Source organism: Henckelia pumila, chromosome 4, assembly GCF_033568475.1.
Source record: "Henckelia pumila isolate YLH828 chromosome 4, ASM3356847v2, whole genome shotgun sequence".
In the NCBI taxonomy this organism is placed as follows: Eukaryota; Viridiplantae; Streptophyta; class Magnoliopsida; order Lamiales; family Gesneriaceae; genus Henckelia; species Henckelia pumila.
Genome location: NC_133123.1, coordinates 132,926,361 through 132,942,988, shown reverse-complemented (window position 1 = coordinate 132,942,988; position 16,628 = coordinate 132,926,361). Strand labels below are relative to the sequence as shown.

At 33.4% G+C, this 16,628-nt stretch overlaps 4 protein-coding genes across 4 annotated transcripts; 2 read left to right on the top strand and 2 right to left on the bottom strand.

Moving 5' to 3' along the window:
* Positions 1-420: 420 nt before the first annotated feature.
* LOC140867306 (transcription factor SRM1-like) lies at positions 421-1,381 on the bottom strand. The gene is made up of 2 exons (XM_073272381.1): positions 1,007-1,381; positions 421-880 (listed from the first exon to the last, which is right to left on the bottom strand). The coding sequence occupies exons 1-2, from the start codon at positions 1,342-1,344 to the stop codon at positions 607-609; spliced, it is 612 nt and encodes a 203-aa protein (XP_073128482.1). The 5' UTR covers positions 1,345-1,381; the 3' UTR covers positions 421-606.
* Positions 1,382-2,803: 1,422 nt separating this feature from the next.
* On the bottom strand, positions 2,804-5,039 carry LOC140864695 (transcription factor DIVARICATA-like). Its single transcript, XM_073268994.1, has 2 exons — positions 4,449-5,039; positions 2,804-3,245 (listed from the first exon to the last, which is right to left on the bottom strand). Exons 1-2 carry the CDS (start codon positions 4,835-4,837, stop codon positions 2,975-2,977), a joined length of 660 nt encoding a protein of 219 aa, XP_073125095.1. The 5' UTR covers positions 4,838-5,039; the 3' UTR covers positions 2,804-2,974.
* Positions 5,040-7,867: 2,828 nt separating this feature from the next.
* On the top strand, positions 7,868-12,028 carry LOC140864261 (serine--tRNA ligase-like). The gene is made up of 9 exons (XM_073268322.1): positions 7,868-8,155; positions 8,223-8,293; positions 8,367-8,528; positions 8,615-8,720; positions 9,063-9,256; positions 10,454-10,557; positions 10,733-10,916; positions 11,110-11,289; positions 11,500-12,028. Exons 1-9 carry the CDS (start codon positions 8,023-8,025, stop codon positions 11,701-11,703), a joined length of 1,338 nt encoding a protein of 445 aa, XP_073124423.1. The 5' UTR covers positions 7,868-8,022; the 3' UTR covers positions 11,704-12,028.
* Positions 12,029-15,369: 3,341 nt separating this feature from the next.
* LOC140867196 (transcription repressor OFP13-like) lies at positions 15,370-16,519 on the top strand. The gene has a single exon (XM_073272271.1). It carries the CDS (start codon positions 15,503-15,505, stop codon positions 16,265-16,267), a length of 765 nt encoding a protein of 254 aa, XP_073128372.1. The 5' UTR covers positions 15,370-15,502; the 3' UTR covers positions 16,268-16,519.
* The last annotated feature ends 109 nt before the right edge of the window (positions 16,520-16,628 follow it).

The following is a 16,628-nucleotide window of genomic DNA, read 5'->3' as shown; positions in this document are numbered from 1 at the left end:
ACCTCAATAATTCATATACAAATATCAAATTTTATCAATAATTACATACCAAAATATTTTTTTACGCTAATTAAAGTACGTATAGATTTAGCATAATTGATGTAACCATTCTAAAAAACAATATAATTGATGTAACTGTATCTTTCCTCGCACTTCAGAATCAAGAAATTAAGTCAACTCACTTTTGACTTGGCCCACCACGACACTCTGGAGTCGTCTTCAACATATTTCACCGCACCACTATTTTTTTTCAATATCTTTTAAAAAATTTATTCGAACGATTTCATAAATAAAAATCAGTTATCTCTAAACTATTATTCAAAGATTTTGAAATTTGATATTCAAAATAATTTCCAACGTGTCAAACTACTAATTATTCTAAAAATTCAAAATATAATAAATTTGTGCATCACATGCATGTATATACAAAGTAAATATCTAAACCAAATATGTGTCAAACAAAAGGAAAAGAAACGAGAGTTGGTAGAATAGGAGTTAGATTCTCTCTTTACTTGAATCTAAAATATGCACGTAACTTAAAACTAATACTCCATATCTATTCTATCCCTAGCTACCAAATAACAAGAAGATACAAGATATGTTGATTTAATAGCGTTGAGACGGGAAATATTGAAACTTGGTTTGACCTGGGACCGGGAGATTCGGTCGCGCGGGCATAGTTAATATATCCATTGAAGATGACATGGTGATGTCGTGTATGCTCGACCTTTTCTTTTGTTTTCTCCCATTTTCTGATTGACGGAGGAAATATTTTTGAGCATGGCTCGCGACTTGGGTCGGAGTTTTTGTCACGATCACGTTCCTCGATATGCTTCTCCAGTCGCCTTTTCCATATCTCTGGAGCCCGATCAAAAATAGCCTATAGTAAAATAATACAGTGATCGAATGAGTTCATTTAACTTAAACATAATCAAGGGAAACCGTCTAACAGATAAAACAGCACCGCCGTTTTTCATGTTTAATTGAATATGGAAGGAGAAAAAACCTGTGTTCATCTTTCGTCCAAGGGGTGCCCTTCTTCCGCTCTGGAACGGATATCTGGGCCGAATCACTCAACCACGACGGACCAAGAAACACGGTTTCGTCGTCGGGATAAATCGGCGGCTGGACTTTACCAGTATCAATCTGCCAAACATCGTACACCAGAGCCTCGTAATGAGTTTTCACGTCTTCCGGTGATTTCCCCGGGATATGTTGAGCGATGATCTGCCACTTCTCCGCACAATCAGGAATCTGAACCAGATAATTCTCGAAAATCTTGTTCTCTATCCAATCCCAACGAGCGGAGGAATTGAGCGCCATCGGTGAGAGATCGGCGTACATGGTGAAAGAAACCAGAAAATCTGTCAATTATTGCTGTATGTTGTTATTATAGAGTCCGCGGGGTTTTTATATGTATTTTGCGTTGGGTTGTTTAAAATTTCAATATTCAGGTTTCAAGTATAATAATAATTGGTGTCACTTGTTTCAAAAATATAATAATAATAATAATAATAATAATAATAATAATAATTGGTGCATGTCACCGTCAAAAACCATAATATTTAACAATTTTAAATTTTGTTTTGTTTTTGATAAGGAACAATTTTAAATTTTGTTTATACATTTGTTTTGACTTCCTCTTTCTCAACATTTTTAACCCTATCCCATTTTCTTCAAATTTGTTTATAATATTTTTCTTAAAAAAAACATTTCCACAATTTCAAAACATAGGCGTATAACATATCGTCTCGGATTTTTGAATTTTATACATCCAAACGAACCACCAAATTTCAAAAGTATTGTCAAAGTATTAAAATTGTAAATATTACTCTAGAAAACTGGAAGTATATAATAAATTAGTATGTCGTATATACAAATATAATAGTGTGCATATATATGAAATTTAATTTTGTTAATTAATTTTCATGAATATTCAAAAGTTTAGATACATGTATATATATATAGTTTTTATTTTAATTTAAGAATTAAACATTCAAAAATTTAGATAAATTTAAAATAATATTTAACAATTTTAAAGTAGATAAGATAATTAGTAAATTTACAAATAAATTAATCACTCTAAACTCTTTAACCTTATTAATATATTACATGTATAGAGGATGATAAAATTATAATTTTTATTTATGTTTCTACCAATAGAGTCCTATACTTTGATATATAGTATACACAAAGATTACATCAATATCTTCTCAAAAAGCTATTAACTATATAATGTCAGTTTAAAAAACCGGAGGAAAAAAAACTAGTAAGTAACATCTATGTACAAAGCTGTAGGAATATATGTAGCAAGATGGAAATATAATCTTCGAGAGAGGCAAGTGTTTAGAACCAAGCGAATTGTCACAACCGGCATCTTCATGAGCATTCCGGAAGAATCTGCATAGTGCATCGCAGAGGTTGTAGACTTTTGTAGATGGTAAAAGCTTTTGGAGAGTTAATCTCCACCGTCGGATCAAAACGATCTTGACCATTCATTGTAGGAAGCCACCATTATAAAAGTGTGGATCCATCATTTGTAGCACACCAAGTTTGAAAGCAATACAAAAACATTACTCTCTTATGTTCTTATTTAAACACTTACAAAATGATGTTTTGCTACTACCCAAGTCAAAGAGCAAAGGCCGCACGTGATCTTAGAAAAGGTAAATCCGTGACATAATGCTCAAGTTACAATTCATCTATAAAGTAATTAAAATGTGATGGGAAAAATATTGCTAACAAGTGAAGAGTGCATTGAATATTGATAGTTATGAAAATTTCAAAGATCTAAGATGTAAAATTCAAAGTTAAAAAGTAAATTATATTTACATATTTATTTACATCTAAATATATCTCAGCAAATTCGACTCCATTTAACTTCTAATTCCCAAATAAAAATAATAAACCTTTAAATACACTGAAACTAACAAGCTTAAAAAAACTGATTCTAATGGATACAACGAATGCCTATTTACAGAGAGGCATCTTCAAACTGGAAAGTTTGAAAGCTTCTTTGATTTGGGGCAGGGAGATTTGGCTGTGCAGGCACGGTTAAGCTATCGACAGAGGTCGTGATGTCATGAATGCTCGACCTTTTTCGCTCTTTCTTTGCTGCAGATTGACGGATATAATATTTCTGAGCGTGACTAGCAACTTGAGTCGGAGTTCTTGTGATAACCACATTTCTTGATATGCTCCTCCAGTCACCTTTTCCAAATCTATCGAGTCCGACTAAAAATAACCTGTAAAAGATTATGTATGTCAGAGAATGGATAATCCATTATGAATAAGATATATTTCAGAATTCCAATTCATCAAATTATGCAAACATAAAGATGAATTTACAGTAGGTGCAAGAAAAGCCAATCAATCCACTGCACCGATTATTAGGATTATTAGATGTCTCTCTTCATCGAGTTCTAACTGACTTCCCAAATCTGGTTACTGTCACCATCATTGCATCAATATTTACAAAAAGTGACTCCACAAACACGGTTTAAATTCTATAACATTTCATATACATTCATACATCCGCACCACTTTTATATGACAAAATAATCTGCTTTCGATTACTCTACTTACTAAAATTCTAATTAAAAGTTAGCGCACAGGAGAAAGGATTTGGCAGAAGTGCCAACAATGTTCAAGGAATTCCACGTTTGGGTTGCAAAATTGTAAATTGCTCTTGATTGAACTTTTTTTATTTTTTATTTTTTGCAGCTTGATTATTTTGAAACTATGAATGCTTCATTATCTAACCATTCCCATCTCAATATTTTCCATTTATACAGCCCAATACAATCAGTTCCCACTTACAATCTTAGTACAACTAAATTGGCAACATATGTGAATACTCATCCTTACTACATGATTTTAGCATTGCATTGAATCAAGACTATACCACAATAAGCACCATGAAATACCAGATAGTATGACTTTAGCAAGACCAAATTAAGCATTAAGCAAAGTGAGATGAATTAAATGCAACCTTGGCTTCTAGTATTAATAAACAAATCTTTACTGCTATCTCTGCTGTCCTCATGCCAATCACAACCATCCACATATCCCAAATCACAACACCCTTACTACTGTATCACATACCTTTCTCTTGATGGATGACATAAGCCTAAGCCTTTCTTTGTTGCCTTTCTTTGTTTCTAAGCATGTTCCAACATCATTTAGAATGCGGACGGCCTACATAGAGATGGTCTGGGCCACATAGATTCTCCAATATCTGAATCATTTCTCGGTGTTTCCTTACTTATTATATCCCAGAATCTCCAAACGTAACTAGTAAACTAAATTCCTGATGGAAGTTTGAAAACCCTTATTTATTGATAGGGATCAAAACACTATTGATTTACTATAAACATTTAGTAAACAATTAATCACAAGGCGACAAGATGCATATCCATTTCCATTTCATAGTTAAAAGGAGAACTAACCTATGCTCTTCTTCAGTCCAGGGCGTGCCCTTCTTCCTCTCAACCTCATTATGCCTACTCCGACTCGAACCCGGCCCGAACGATATCTGAGCAGAATCCCTAGCCCGCGGGCGATCATCCCATCCATGAGGCGCCGTTCCATCGGGATAGCTGGGGGGCTCGACCAGACCAGCATCAATCTGGTCCACGTCGTGCAACAGAGCCTCGTAATGGAGCAGCACGTCCTCGGGTGACTTCCCCGGGATACGATTAGCAATGATCTGCCACCTGTTCTCCACCGAATCAGGGATTTCCACCAAACAATTCTCGAAAACCTTGTCGTCCCTCCAATCCCACACCGCCGAGGAATTCAGAGCCATCGGCGGCGGCAGCAGCTGGTAATTATACATCGTTGATCCACAGGGGTCAGAATTTGTTATCCAAGATTTCTGAACAGTGAGACGATTCGCAATCGAATTTGGTGGGATTTTGTTTACAATTACATCTAAATTAAAGGAACTGAAATCGATCGTCTTTCGTTCTTCAACGCGTACGCACACGTGTGTTTGATGTTGGGGAGAATTTAGGGTAATGTTTTGAGTATTTTAGCTGAGTAATTAAATTAAATTGGTGGAACTTGGAAACCAACTTCCTTTTGACTTCTTTCTTTCGGCTAGAATCTTCATGAAATTAAATTAAATATTTCTTTTTCTTACTCATATACAACTTTTGTTTTTTTTGCACGTTAGGAACTCACTATCCACACTATCCATATTTTTCGGTTCATATATCTATAAACACATGCACAAGTTTTATGCGTTTATGCGAAAGAGTCGCGATAGAAATTGTTGATAAAAAAAGTTGTTGTTGAATTGATTGTATATTTTTCTTTAATTGAGATATTGGTTTGTTATGATGAGATCTCCATTTAAGATATCATTTTAAACTTGAATCGTTGATAAAAATCATTGATTATTGTATAAGGTTGTAATTTAAATTTAAAAATAATAAAAATAGGGATAATTGCATTACACTACTAACCAACTGAAATATCAAGATTGCTAAAAATTACTAATGAAAAAAAAAATTATTTATTAGCCTCAACCCTTGTTTTACGTGTTTTTAGAGGTATTTATGCTCAAAATTTTAAAACAAAAATGATTAATAAAAATAAGAGATTTCAACAATCTCTGTGAAATATAATATATGCAATTAGTCCATAAATATATATAATCAAAACTCCATTGTGGATTTGTTATTACTTATTTGTAGTTGCCCATATGCGACTAGTGTTGATTTTGTGTACTTTGACCAGCAGTAACGTATCCTATATGGCAACGTAATCTTTATTGGATACATTAATTTTCATTTAAATGACTTTAAAAAAAATCATTTAAACGAGATTTTTATATATTTTTTGAAAAAAAGTTTTTAGAAAAATTAGAGTAAACGTGGCCATCTTTGAGAAAGAAGAATGAGCGTCTTGGATAAGAATGAAAGACCATTAATTCGCCACGAGGCTTATGTGGTTTTAAATATTCAACAATGCACACGTTTTTTTTAAGGATGCATTTTGGCTGATTCGGATAAGGGCTAGACTCACGATTTAGATCTAAAAATGTCTATTACGATTTACGTATATTAGTACAACTAACGGGATTTGAGCATAAACTCGAGGCTTGTTTATTTTGAGCAAAAAAATTTATTAAATTTATATAAATAAATTAGGAGAGCTACCCGCAATCAGCGGAAATCAAACCTGAGACCAATTGATCTCAGGGTCTCACCCTTAACAATTGTGTATTTATAGTATTGATGTAATCTTATACTTGTACTCTAAAAAAACTATCACTAGCATTTGACGCTTAATAAATGTTTGGATCGGTGAAATTAGACGGGATTTGGAATTGAAAATAATATTTTAGGGTTTGGCAAGATGAAATTTCAAAACGAGATTTGTATTTGATTGAATTTCATAAGATTTCACTTATAGTTAATTAAAATCTTGGCAAAATTAGTCGTATTTCACGAAATTTGAATTTATGAAACAATAAAATTATTTTTAATAATAAATGTATATACTTTACTTATAAATTTTAAGTTTTTTTTATAAATTTCTCAAAATATCATTTATCCAAAATTTATATTATCAAATTCCAAAATATAGTTTAATTTTTTATAGAACGCAAAAATGGTGTTTCAATTCCATGAATTTAAAATTTAAATTTAAATTCAAATCCAATTTCAATTTCAAATTTTATTTTTAGACTTCCAAACACACTGTTAGTATTATATATTAGGTTCTACTAGTCAATTGTGACACATGTAAAACGCACGCATATTTCATGAAAAAATAAAAGATGAAGTGTTTATGATATTTTAGTATAGTTTTTAATTATTATTTAGATAAAAATGATGAAACTATATTATTACTTTTACAATTGTATTTGATGTTGAATGTCATATTTTAGGTTATACTAGTTGATCATGACATACACAACACGTGTTTTTCATTAAAAAAATAAATAATGAAGTATTTATGATTTTTTTGTTTTTAATTATTATTATTATTATTTTTATTATTATTATTATTTATATAACAATGATGAAATTATATTAAACGTGTCATTTTCTAAGATAATATATTTGAATTTTCAATTTGTTGAGATGATATGTGAACTTTTTTGAAAGTTGATGGATATGATAAGTTATGAATAAATTATAAGTTTATTAATTTTTTTATTTAAAAAAATTAATTTTTAAAATGGACGAGAATAGTTTTATAAAAATTATTTGACGCCACCAGGGTCCAGGACCATTAAAGGCCTCAACTTTTTATATATAAACTAGTATTTCGCTGCACGCGTTGCGTGCTCGTACATTTCGTTTTTTTAACGAAAAAAATAAATAATAAATTGAAAAATTAAAAATTAATAAAAATATAATGTTTCATAAACAAATATTCAAAAAATATATATATATCTTATAAAGTGAGTGTCATTTTTGTAAATAAAATAATATCAAAAGACACAAAGTGAGCTTTTAATGGCTAGAAAAGAGGAAACCGTATAAAATGACTATTTGCCCAATAGTTTTGGTTTTATTGAAAATAAATTAAGTTAGGAGATAATGATAATTTCAAATCAAGCTTCACAAATTAATTAAAAGATTGTTAATTAAAAAGTCTCTTCGTTAATAATATAGTAAGATATATAATCCTTTTACTACCTTATTAAAGATTATTGTGGGCCGTAGGTTGTAAATTTACTTGGTCTTGGGTTGAGTCCGATAACTATTATGGGCCGAGCAGGTTCTAAATTTACTTGGCCTTGGGTTGAGTCCGATAATGATTGTGGGCCGAGTAGGTTGTAAATTTACTTGGTCTTGGGCTGAGTCCGAGATATCTCGACTGTGGCTAGTCACCATTTCTATCTCACGTACTGCCTCAACCGTACACAAAATTAGGGCAATAAATTGCAACAGACGCCGATTCCAGCCCAAAACCGTCGTGAATTCCTTGCAAACTCCGACTTAAAGCTCCTTCCTTTACCGAATTCACATCGATTCCACATTTCAATCTGGTAATAAGATCAGCATGTTGGACATTAATCTCTTTCGGGCGGAGAAAGGCGGGAACCCAGAACTAATCAGAGAGTCTCAGCGTCGTCGTTTCGCCAACGTTGATCTTGTCGATGAGGTCATTCAACTCGACATTGTTTGGCGCCAACGTAATCATTCTTATCACCCTTCATTTTTCTTTCTGGGTTTACGCAGCTTTGATGGGATTTGTTGCAGGACAACATGAGCTGGATGAGTTGAAGAAGGAGTTTAACAAGATAAACAAAGAAATAGCCAGTCTCAGTATTGTGAGTTATGGTCCTGATGTAAAAATTTCTGTGTTTGGATATCAGACTGAATTCTTTTGTTGGATATTGAAAGCAAGGTGGTGATATCAGTGGAAAGATTGCAAGTACAGAGGAAAACAAACAACTTACTTCCAAGAAAGAGGCTGTGGTGCAAGAGGCTCTAGCAGCACTGCAGTCTAGATTGCAAATTATAGGAAACCTTGTGCATGATTCTGTCCCCATCAGCAATGATGAGGTGTGTCGTTTACTCAAGTTGTTTATCTTCCGTGAACATATATTTTCTTTTGATGAAATTGAGAGATTGAAATAAATATTTTGCAGGCAAATAACGCTGTTGAACGATCATGGGGAGAGGGGTGGACTGCACCAAAGCTGAAAAATCACGTCGACCTCGTAGAACTTCTGGGAATTGCGGATATAAAAAAGGGTACTGAGTGTTATTGTCATTATTATCTTCAGCTTCCGTTTAAAAGTTGATGTCTAATTTCTTACTTTTGATTTTTCTTTGTATTTTTAATGAATGAAATCTATTTCTCAAGGAGACTCGAGTATTTTCATTGTTCACGTGATTGATGTTATGTCTGGTTCTGTTTTATTGATAATAAGTGACTGATTTGGGCATAACTGACTATTATCATGCGTGAAGGGAAGGGTTTCAGATCCACATTGGCAGCAGCAGATGCCTCAACCACAATATCTTGAACTTCACAATTATTGCAGATTGTTATTTTAGTGGCCTGCTAATACAACTAGATTTGGTATACTTTAGGAGCAAATGTAGCAGGAGGCAGAGGTTTCTATCTTAAAGGGGATGGTGTGCGACTTAATCAAGCTCTGATCAATTTTGGTCTTGATTTTTTGGAAAAGAGGGGCTTCACTGCATTGCAGACTCCATTCTTCATGCGGAAAGAAATTATGGCCAAGTGTGCTCAATTGACACAATTTGATGAAGAACTTTACAAGGTAATTTTTAACTTGTTTTACAAATCAAAAACTAACTGTTAGAGAAATTTCATGCTACACTTGAAGCTGTACTGGGCCTTGAGTGTTGAACTGGTGAAAATAAAATAGTAGGAACTGAAAACAAAAAGTCCATATCTCAACGCTTTGTGAGATTGATAAGTTGCACGCTAGAAAAAAAATTATAATTGACCCATGGCTCAGATGGGTTCCCGAGTTTTTGAAGAACTTATTTTAACTGACCCCTGTCTGCTGCTTTTGTTACGTTTACTAGTGCATTTTTAGCTTATTTTTGTTTTGTTTTAAATGTTATTAAATGTTTAACCAACTCGAGATTAGTATTATGAGAACTGGTGTAGACAACGCATATTTCTTTGAAAAGACCTTTGAGACATCATTGTAACAAATCCATATGGTGGCTGGAGACAGACCTTACTTTGTTAAGCAATTCGAAGTGGCAAAGCATGTTATTTGGAGACCATATATGAATTTTTTGGTCCAAAATGGCACCTTCATTGTCACACCTCTTGTGTTGCAATGCCATATTTTGCTAAATTTCTGGTTGATGTCTATTCCACGAGGACTATTATTTTGCCTAATATTATTTGAAAAGCTACTGAAACCTCGTGATGATAACCTGAAGAATAGATTTTTTGTTATTTGATGCTCTGATGAGTCATACAAATTTTTGCATGATATATTTTTGTCCCTGATACACTCGCAAACTTGAAATGTTTTAATGGACGATATTGTCAATATCTAGAGCAAGTATTATTAGCAATGCCAAACAGGTAATGTTAGAGGGTGCTCGCAACCATTAAGGTTTAAAATGAAGAAAGACAGTAGTTGAGTTTAGTTCAGATCGCCTTTGGGGTTAGCATATGAATTGAGTTGAAGTGTTTTGTTGGTTTACATATGATTCTCACTTGAAGAGTGTTGGTTCACTTCATCATTTAATGCTATTATTAACTAGTCGAATGAATTGATTCAATTTGAGAGACTCAGATCAGGTTTATGTTTTGTTTGATAGGAGTTTCTTTATACTATCATACGATAAAAATGTCGTTGCTAAATCCCACGTTTGGATTTTTTTTTATGCAATGCTGATATTGCTTGCAATTTCGTTCATACACTTGAATGGCTGTCTTAATGGAAAAAATTTTTGGTTAGTGAAAATTTGTCTGATTGTATGTTCAACAGGTAACTGGTGAGGGAGATGACAAATATCTGATTGCCACAGCTGAACAACCACTTTGTGCATATCACCTAGACGATTGGATACACCCTTCACAACTGCCTTTGAGGTAGATTATCTCAGTACATCCCCATCATTAATCACCAATGGAGTAACTTGGCCTGCTATGGTCTTATAGCTAGATTGTAGAGTTTAACCTATTCTTTTGCAGTCAGTTGAGACTTTCTTTTGTTTACTTTTTCTTTTTCTTTTTGTTTTTACTTATGAATAATGTGTTCTATCAGATATGCCGGATACTCGTCATGCTTTCGTAAAGAAGCAGGTTCACATGGTCGAGATACCCTTGGAATTTTTCGTGTTCATCAGTTTGAGAAGGTGGAACAATTCTGTATAACCAGCCCTAATGAAAATGAGTCATGGGAGATGCACGAAGAAATGATAAAAAATTCCGAGGATTTCTACAAAATGGTATCTCCTTCAATTTTCCTTGTTTGATCGATGATTGCGTCAACTATGAAAATTTACTATACATGGGTTGCTGCAAAATTGTGTTTTGAAACCTACTCTACACCTGCTGATTTAAAGGTCACATTTTGTTTTTCTTTATATTGACACCATGAATGAATTTCAATAACTTTATGGATGATTTATTCTGGAACAGCTGAAAATTCCCTATCAAGTTGTAGCCATTGTCTCCGGGGCACTAAATGATGCAGCTGCAAAAAAGTATGACCTGGAGGGTTGGTTCCCGGCATCAAACACATACAGAGAACTGGTCTCCTGCTCGAACTGTACAGATTATCAGGCGCGAAGATTGGAAACTCGCTACGGACAAAAAAAGGTAAAATTAGAATGCATGGATTTGTCAACCTCTCTCCATGAATTTTACACCATGCCAACAGACAATCTATCCCAGGGCATCTTTAGGACCAACAAGATTCAAGAAAACACAAATTTATACAACACCTCAACCACTATTTTCGTGGTTGTGGTCTCACAATCTGTTCTCTCTCCCGAGGGCCTAACTTTTCTTACACATATACATGTGCAGGGTAACGATAAACCTAAACACGTGCACATGTTAAACTCAACCCTCACAGCAACCGAAAGGACTTTGTGCTGCATCCTCGAGAACTACCAAAAGGAGGATGGGGTCGAAATACCGGATGTTCTAAGAGATTACATGGGCGGTAAGACCTTCCTTCCTTTCAAGAATGACCCTGGCAAGGAGACCAAAGGGAAAAAAACCAAGTAATGAATCCCAGTTCTTTAATTACCCATAGATTGAAGACGAGCAAATGAATTGGATCAGCACCTTCTCTCCCTAGCTGTCTCCAGGTCTTTTTTACTCGTCCCATTGGCCGCGCCTTTTCCCATGGCAACGATACATTTTTGGGCGTTGGAATATGCATTGTGTCGAATTCCAAGTTATGAGATTGTTGTTACGATTGCAACAGTTTTAATGTCACAGTTTTGTCTTGCAAAATGTTGATTTTGATCTATATAGACACACGTAGCAAGTGCAAACGCAATTGTTCTTGTTACTGTGAATTAAACAAAATCTGGTAGTATATTTTTTTTTCTTAATAGAAAAAATCACTATAACGTACTGTTTCACTTCATAAATGATAAATCTAATGAATGATAAATAAATTTAATGTATTTTGTATATACGTATCATTATTATTTTTTACATGCATGTGATATCATATAACCCCCTTTTTTTAATAGTGTAAGATGAGTGGTTAAATGGTGGGCTAATAAGATATTAGATTGCGTAATTATTATTAATGGAGATATTAAATGTCCACGGGATTCAGGTGTTCCCTACCAGAATAACTAAAGGAATCAATACCCCTTTTATTTGTTTCCGATTTATTTAAAATAATTTCATTTCTCGCAAAATTATATGCTACCGACCATAGCCATCAAGGATAACCATCTTGCATTAATTTTTTCCCCCCAAATTTAATATATATTTTTAAAAAATATAATAAAAATTACTACTATAAATTATGTTAGATTATTAATTATTCATCAAAATTCTTATCTTAACCCATTTTAAATATATGTATTAAACTGTTTGAAGCAAACATTGTGTTCGAATAGTGACGTAAAGCTAATTAATAAAGTCTCCAAACGCTAAAAGCTAATTATTTTCATTACCACTAAACATGCACTATTTCATTTATTATTAAAATGCAAGACCCATGTCTTGTTTCTATTTTATTATACGTTCCAATAATTCTTATTCGTTCTCGTACGTGAATTCTATGAAAAAAATCATAAACTTCACATATAAAAATAAACGAGAATTATCCAATAATACTTGGAATAATATCTTAAAGATAAATTGAGCTCGACCGAAAAACAATATATAATAATACTATAGTAGGCATATAATTGAGGTGTTATGCAATTCAACTATAACAATTCACTTATTATAGTTAATTTAGAATATTTTTTAAAAAAACAACAATAAGCATGCAACGATTATTCTTATTGCTATTATGCTTCAATTTTTTTTTTACGTAGTTCTTTTCAAATAAGGCGGGATACATGAAAAATAAGCTTCTTAATTATAAAACAATTAATTCAAATCAGGAATCAATTAAGTCAACTTAGCATGTGCCTGTTTATAATTAATTTAGAACATTTTCCATAAATCATAACTCATGGTAGATGGGAGACACACCAGTTCATCATACCACACAATGTTATAATCTTCCGAATATCAATTGATAAACTATGAGAAGAAAATTCCACCCTTAATGATCGGTTTAATCGGGAAAAAAATCGATTAACTCGTTTTTGGTCTATTTGGTTCGGTACACTCAGTTTAATCGAATCGACGGTGGTAGACATATATAAATCAACATGTATTACAGATATAGATAAGTAAAATCGTCTCATAAGAAACTACTCTCCATATTTTTCAAATGAGTTTCTAAAAAATAAGTAAAAAGTAAGAAGAACAACAAAAGAATAATAATTAGTTAGTGCAGAAGGGAACATGCTCTATTTTTGTCTACGAGTATGGAAATGTGAGCAAAGTTGTGTCATTTTGTGGAAAATAGAAAGTATACGAAATTTATGGATGTAAATGTAAAAGTCTCAAATTTGGAAATATCTCCACGGATTTTGATCCAACGGTTGAAACTGAGTCCCACTTTATACCCACTCATGTGTTTTGGAGCCAGCACAGGTGGGGGTCTACTCCCTAAAAACCAAACGAAGTGACACTACACATCATTTTAAGTGAATCCAGAAAGACAATAATAAAAAGTAGGTTTCATGAGAAAGTGTCAATGTATTTTTTTTTTTTAAAAAAAAGAGTGTTAATGATATTTTTTATCAGATATATCGACTCGATATATATAAAAAATAATATTTGTTCATTACTCGTGTAGAAAATGAAATCTATTTAACTTGTGTTACGATTTCATAAAAGTTTTGGTTAGAAAAAATGGAGTTTTTTTCTAAAGCAAAAATATTTTATACAATGTTTTTTTTTTCAAAAAAAAAAAAAAACATTAGATGAATAGATATTGATGGGTCTCGATATTGTTGGACACCCCAAATCATCAATTTGGTATGAGAAGACAAAATTGCAACCATAACTAGTCATGAAAATTATGAACTCATTTGGAAAGTAATAAAAGCAATACATATATAAGATTTGGTAATTTCATTGAATATAATTGACTAAATGTACACACACAGACATAATTTTGATGCTCAAATTTTGATACGTTGAGCAGTTGTTATGAACACGTATGTGAATACGTGACTGAAGTGGAGTCCACCTATTAAATGTACATTTAAATAAACAAATATGTGAGCAATATATAAATATATATATATATATATATATATATATATATATACACACACAAATAAATAATGCCATTTATTGTGTTGGCAAGGACAAGTATGAATTTTGTGTACAATCAACCGTTTATTTATTGACTCACATGATATCTGGCTCTTCATGCCTGCTCCCACTCATTTTTGCCAATTCCATCAACTTTTATTTACCCTTTCAAATTGTACATAAAACATTATAATTAATTAATCTCTCATTTTGCATCATTTGTCATTTATATATATAATCTGCCGTACGTGAAAGACATATACAAAATTCAACCATTTTACCTTCTATAACTATAACACATAGTACGTACGACCCCAATTCCTAAATCAAGTATAGTATATATCAACGAGATTGCCGATGACATGAATTATTAATTACGGAGAGTTGTAATTAATGTTTTAATTTAAAGAATGTGGTCGGGTCATGGGTTTTCCATGATTAAAAAATTTAGAGAATATACACACACATATATAATAAAGTCAAGAAGAGAGTTGACAGTAAATGGAAGTGGGGAGAGGCTGTGATTTTAATATACCAAATAGAAGATAAAATAAGATTTTGTTACGGATTGAAATTATTATTTTGTTTGAAATATATATTGAGAAAACTGCAAATTTGGTCATGAATGTTTGTCACTTTGCGATTTTGGTCCTCTATGTTTTCATATTTCAGTAGTCCTTCATGTTCTGATTTTTGAAAATTTTGGTTCTTTTTATTCGAAAATGCTTACATAGCACTGTAAACGTCAGCTCTACATCAGCACTGAATTGGTGCCACGTCAGCTCCATATCAGCACTGAATTGGTGCCACGTCAGCGCCATGTCAGAAAAAGAACTAAAATTGCCAAAAAAAAAAATAAAGATAACGGACTAAAACTGAAATCTGAAAATATAAAGAACTGAAATAGACGAGGAAAAAAACAATTTTGCCATATATATTTGGTATATTAAAGTTGACAAAGTGTAGTGTTGGTTCATTTGTTGTGAGCTTGCATTAAATAATAGGAAAGTGAATTGAATACACTCATGAGAGGTCCTACCACTGGCTTTCAATTCATTTCCCACCGATTTATATTAAATTGAGTTCCCCATATTCTTCCTCATCACTACTATTAAAAACACTACAATTATTTATTTATTTTTTATTTTTGCAAAAAACCATAATCGATCCAATCTCCCATATGATGTCCAAGAAAATGAAGATGATCCCTTCCATTTTCAAGACTAGAGATGAAGCAAAGCATTCATATTATAATTGGCAATGGCCCTCATGCAAGCATCCCAAGACCCTCTCGTTTCGAGCGGGCCGCGACGTACTAGACAACAATATGATGTTCAAGACCGTCAACTCCATATACCTCGACCCGGCCGAGACGCCCGAGTCGTGGTTCACCAACACCTCGGAGAGCGCGAGCTTCTCGACGGACGGCGAGTTCTCCGACGGAGGAGGGGAGTGGTTGGAGACCATCATACGCGGTGTGAGGCTATCGGAGAGGCTGTTCTTCGAGCCAGGGGACACGAGCTCGATGGTCACGAAAGCCGACGACGCAAAGGACGTTGTTGTTGATGATGATGATGAATTAGGAGTGGTGTTGCCGTTCAAAGAGAGCGTGGCGCTTGCTTTGGAGTCGAGTGATCCATACATGGATTTCAAGAAATCCATGCAAGAGATGGTGGAGAGTCAAGGGTTGAAGGATTGGGATTGCCTGGAAGAGTTGTTGGGATGGTATTTGAAGATGAATGGGAAAATGAATCATCGTTACATCGTGGGAGCATTCGTGGATTTGCTCGTTGGCCTCGCTTCTACTTCTACTACAGATCAATCATCCGCCGCCGCTGATCTGTGCTGTAACTCCGACTCCACTTCCTACTCCTCCGCCGCCTCGTCTTTCTCGTCTTCTCCGAGAGCCATCGACGGGGGGGATATTAATGTATTACAATCTTAACATTATTTTTTTGTGTGTATAGTAATATATATTAATTATACTACGTACACTTATTACAACGTACCTGTGAAAAAACCAAGTTGTCTGTCTCTATTTCTCCTAATTTTCTCTGCACTAACTTTGAGAGGAATCTTGTTTTAGGATTCGTAACGAACATCTGGTGTATATACCACACACTAAGGTAGATTTCATAAAATATGATGGGTTCACATATTCCAAAGATGTTTGAGAAATGAAAATCTTTTCGAGTCCAGGACGAATATGGCCAAAATCGTTGTTTGAATAAGAAGAATAATAATTGAAGTGTACATACATTTGACAAAGACATTACAGCATTTTTCAATCAGAAGGTTGTATATAT

Coding starts and splice junctions, on each gene's coding strand:
- LOC140867306 (XM_073272381.1), bottom strand. CDS start 1,344: ATGTACGCCGATCTCTCACCGATGGCGCTCAATTCCTCCGCTCGTTGG. Junction 881..1,006: donor TGGACGAAAGATGAACACAG/GTTTTTTCTCCT, acceptor ATTTTACTATAG/GCTATTTTTGATCGGGCTCC.
- LOC140864695 (XM_073268994.1), bottom strand. CDS start 4,837: ATGTATAATTACCAGCTGCTGCCGCCGCCGATGGCTCTGAATTCCTCG. Junction 3,246..4,448: donor TGGACTGAAGAAGAGCATAG/GTTAGTTCTCCT, acceptor AATCTTTTACAG/GTTATTTTTAGTCGGACTCG.
- LOC140864261 (XM_073268322.1), top strand. CDS start 8,023: ATGTTGGACATTAATCTCTTTCGGGCGGAGAAAGGCGGGAACCCAGAA. Junction 8,294..8,366: donor AAATAGCCAGTCTCAGTATT/GTGAGTTATGGT, acceptor GGATATTGAAAG/CAAGGTGGTGATATCAGTGG. Junction 11,290..11,499: donor CTCGCTACGGACAAAAAAAG/GTAAAATTAGAA, acceptor ATACATGTGCAG/GGTAACGATAAACCTAAACA.
- LOC140867196 (XM_073272271.1), top strand. CDS start 15,503: ATGATGTCCAAGAAAATGAAGATGATCCCTTCCATTTTCAAGACTAGA.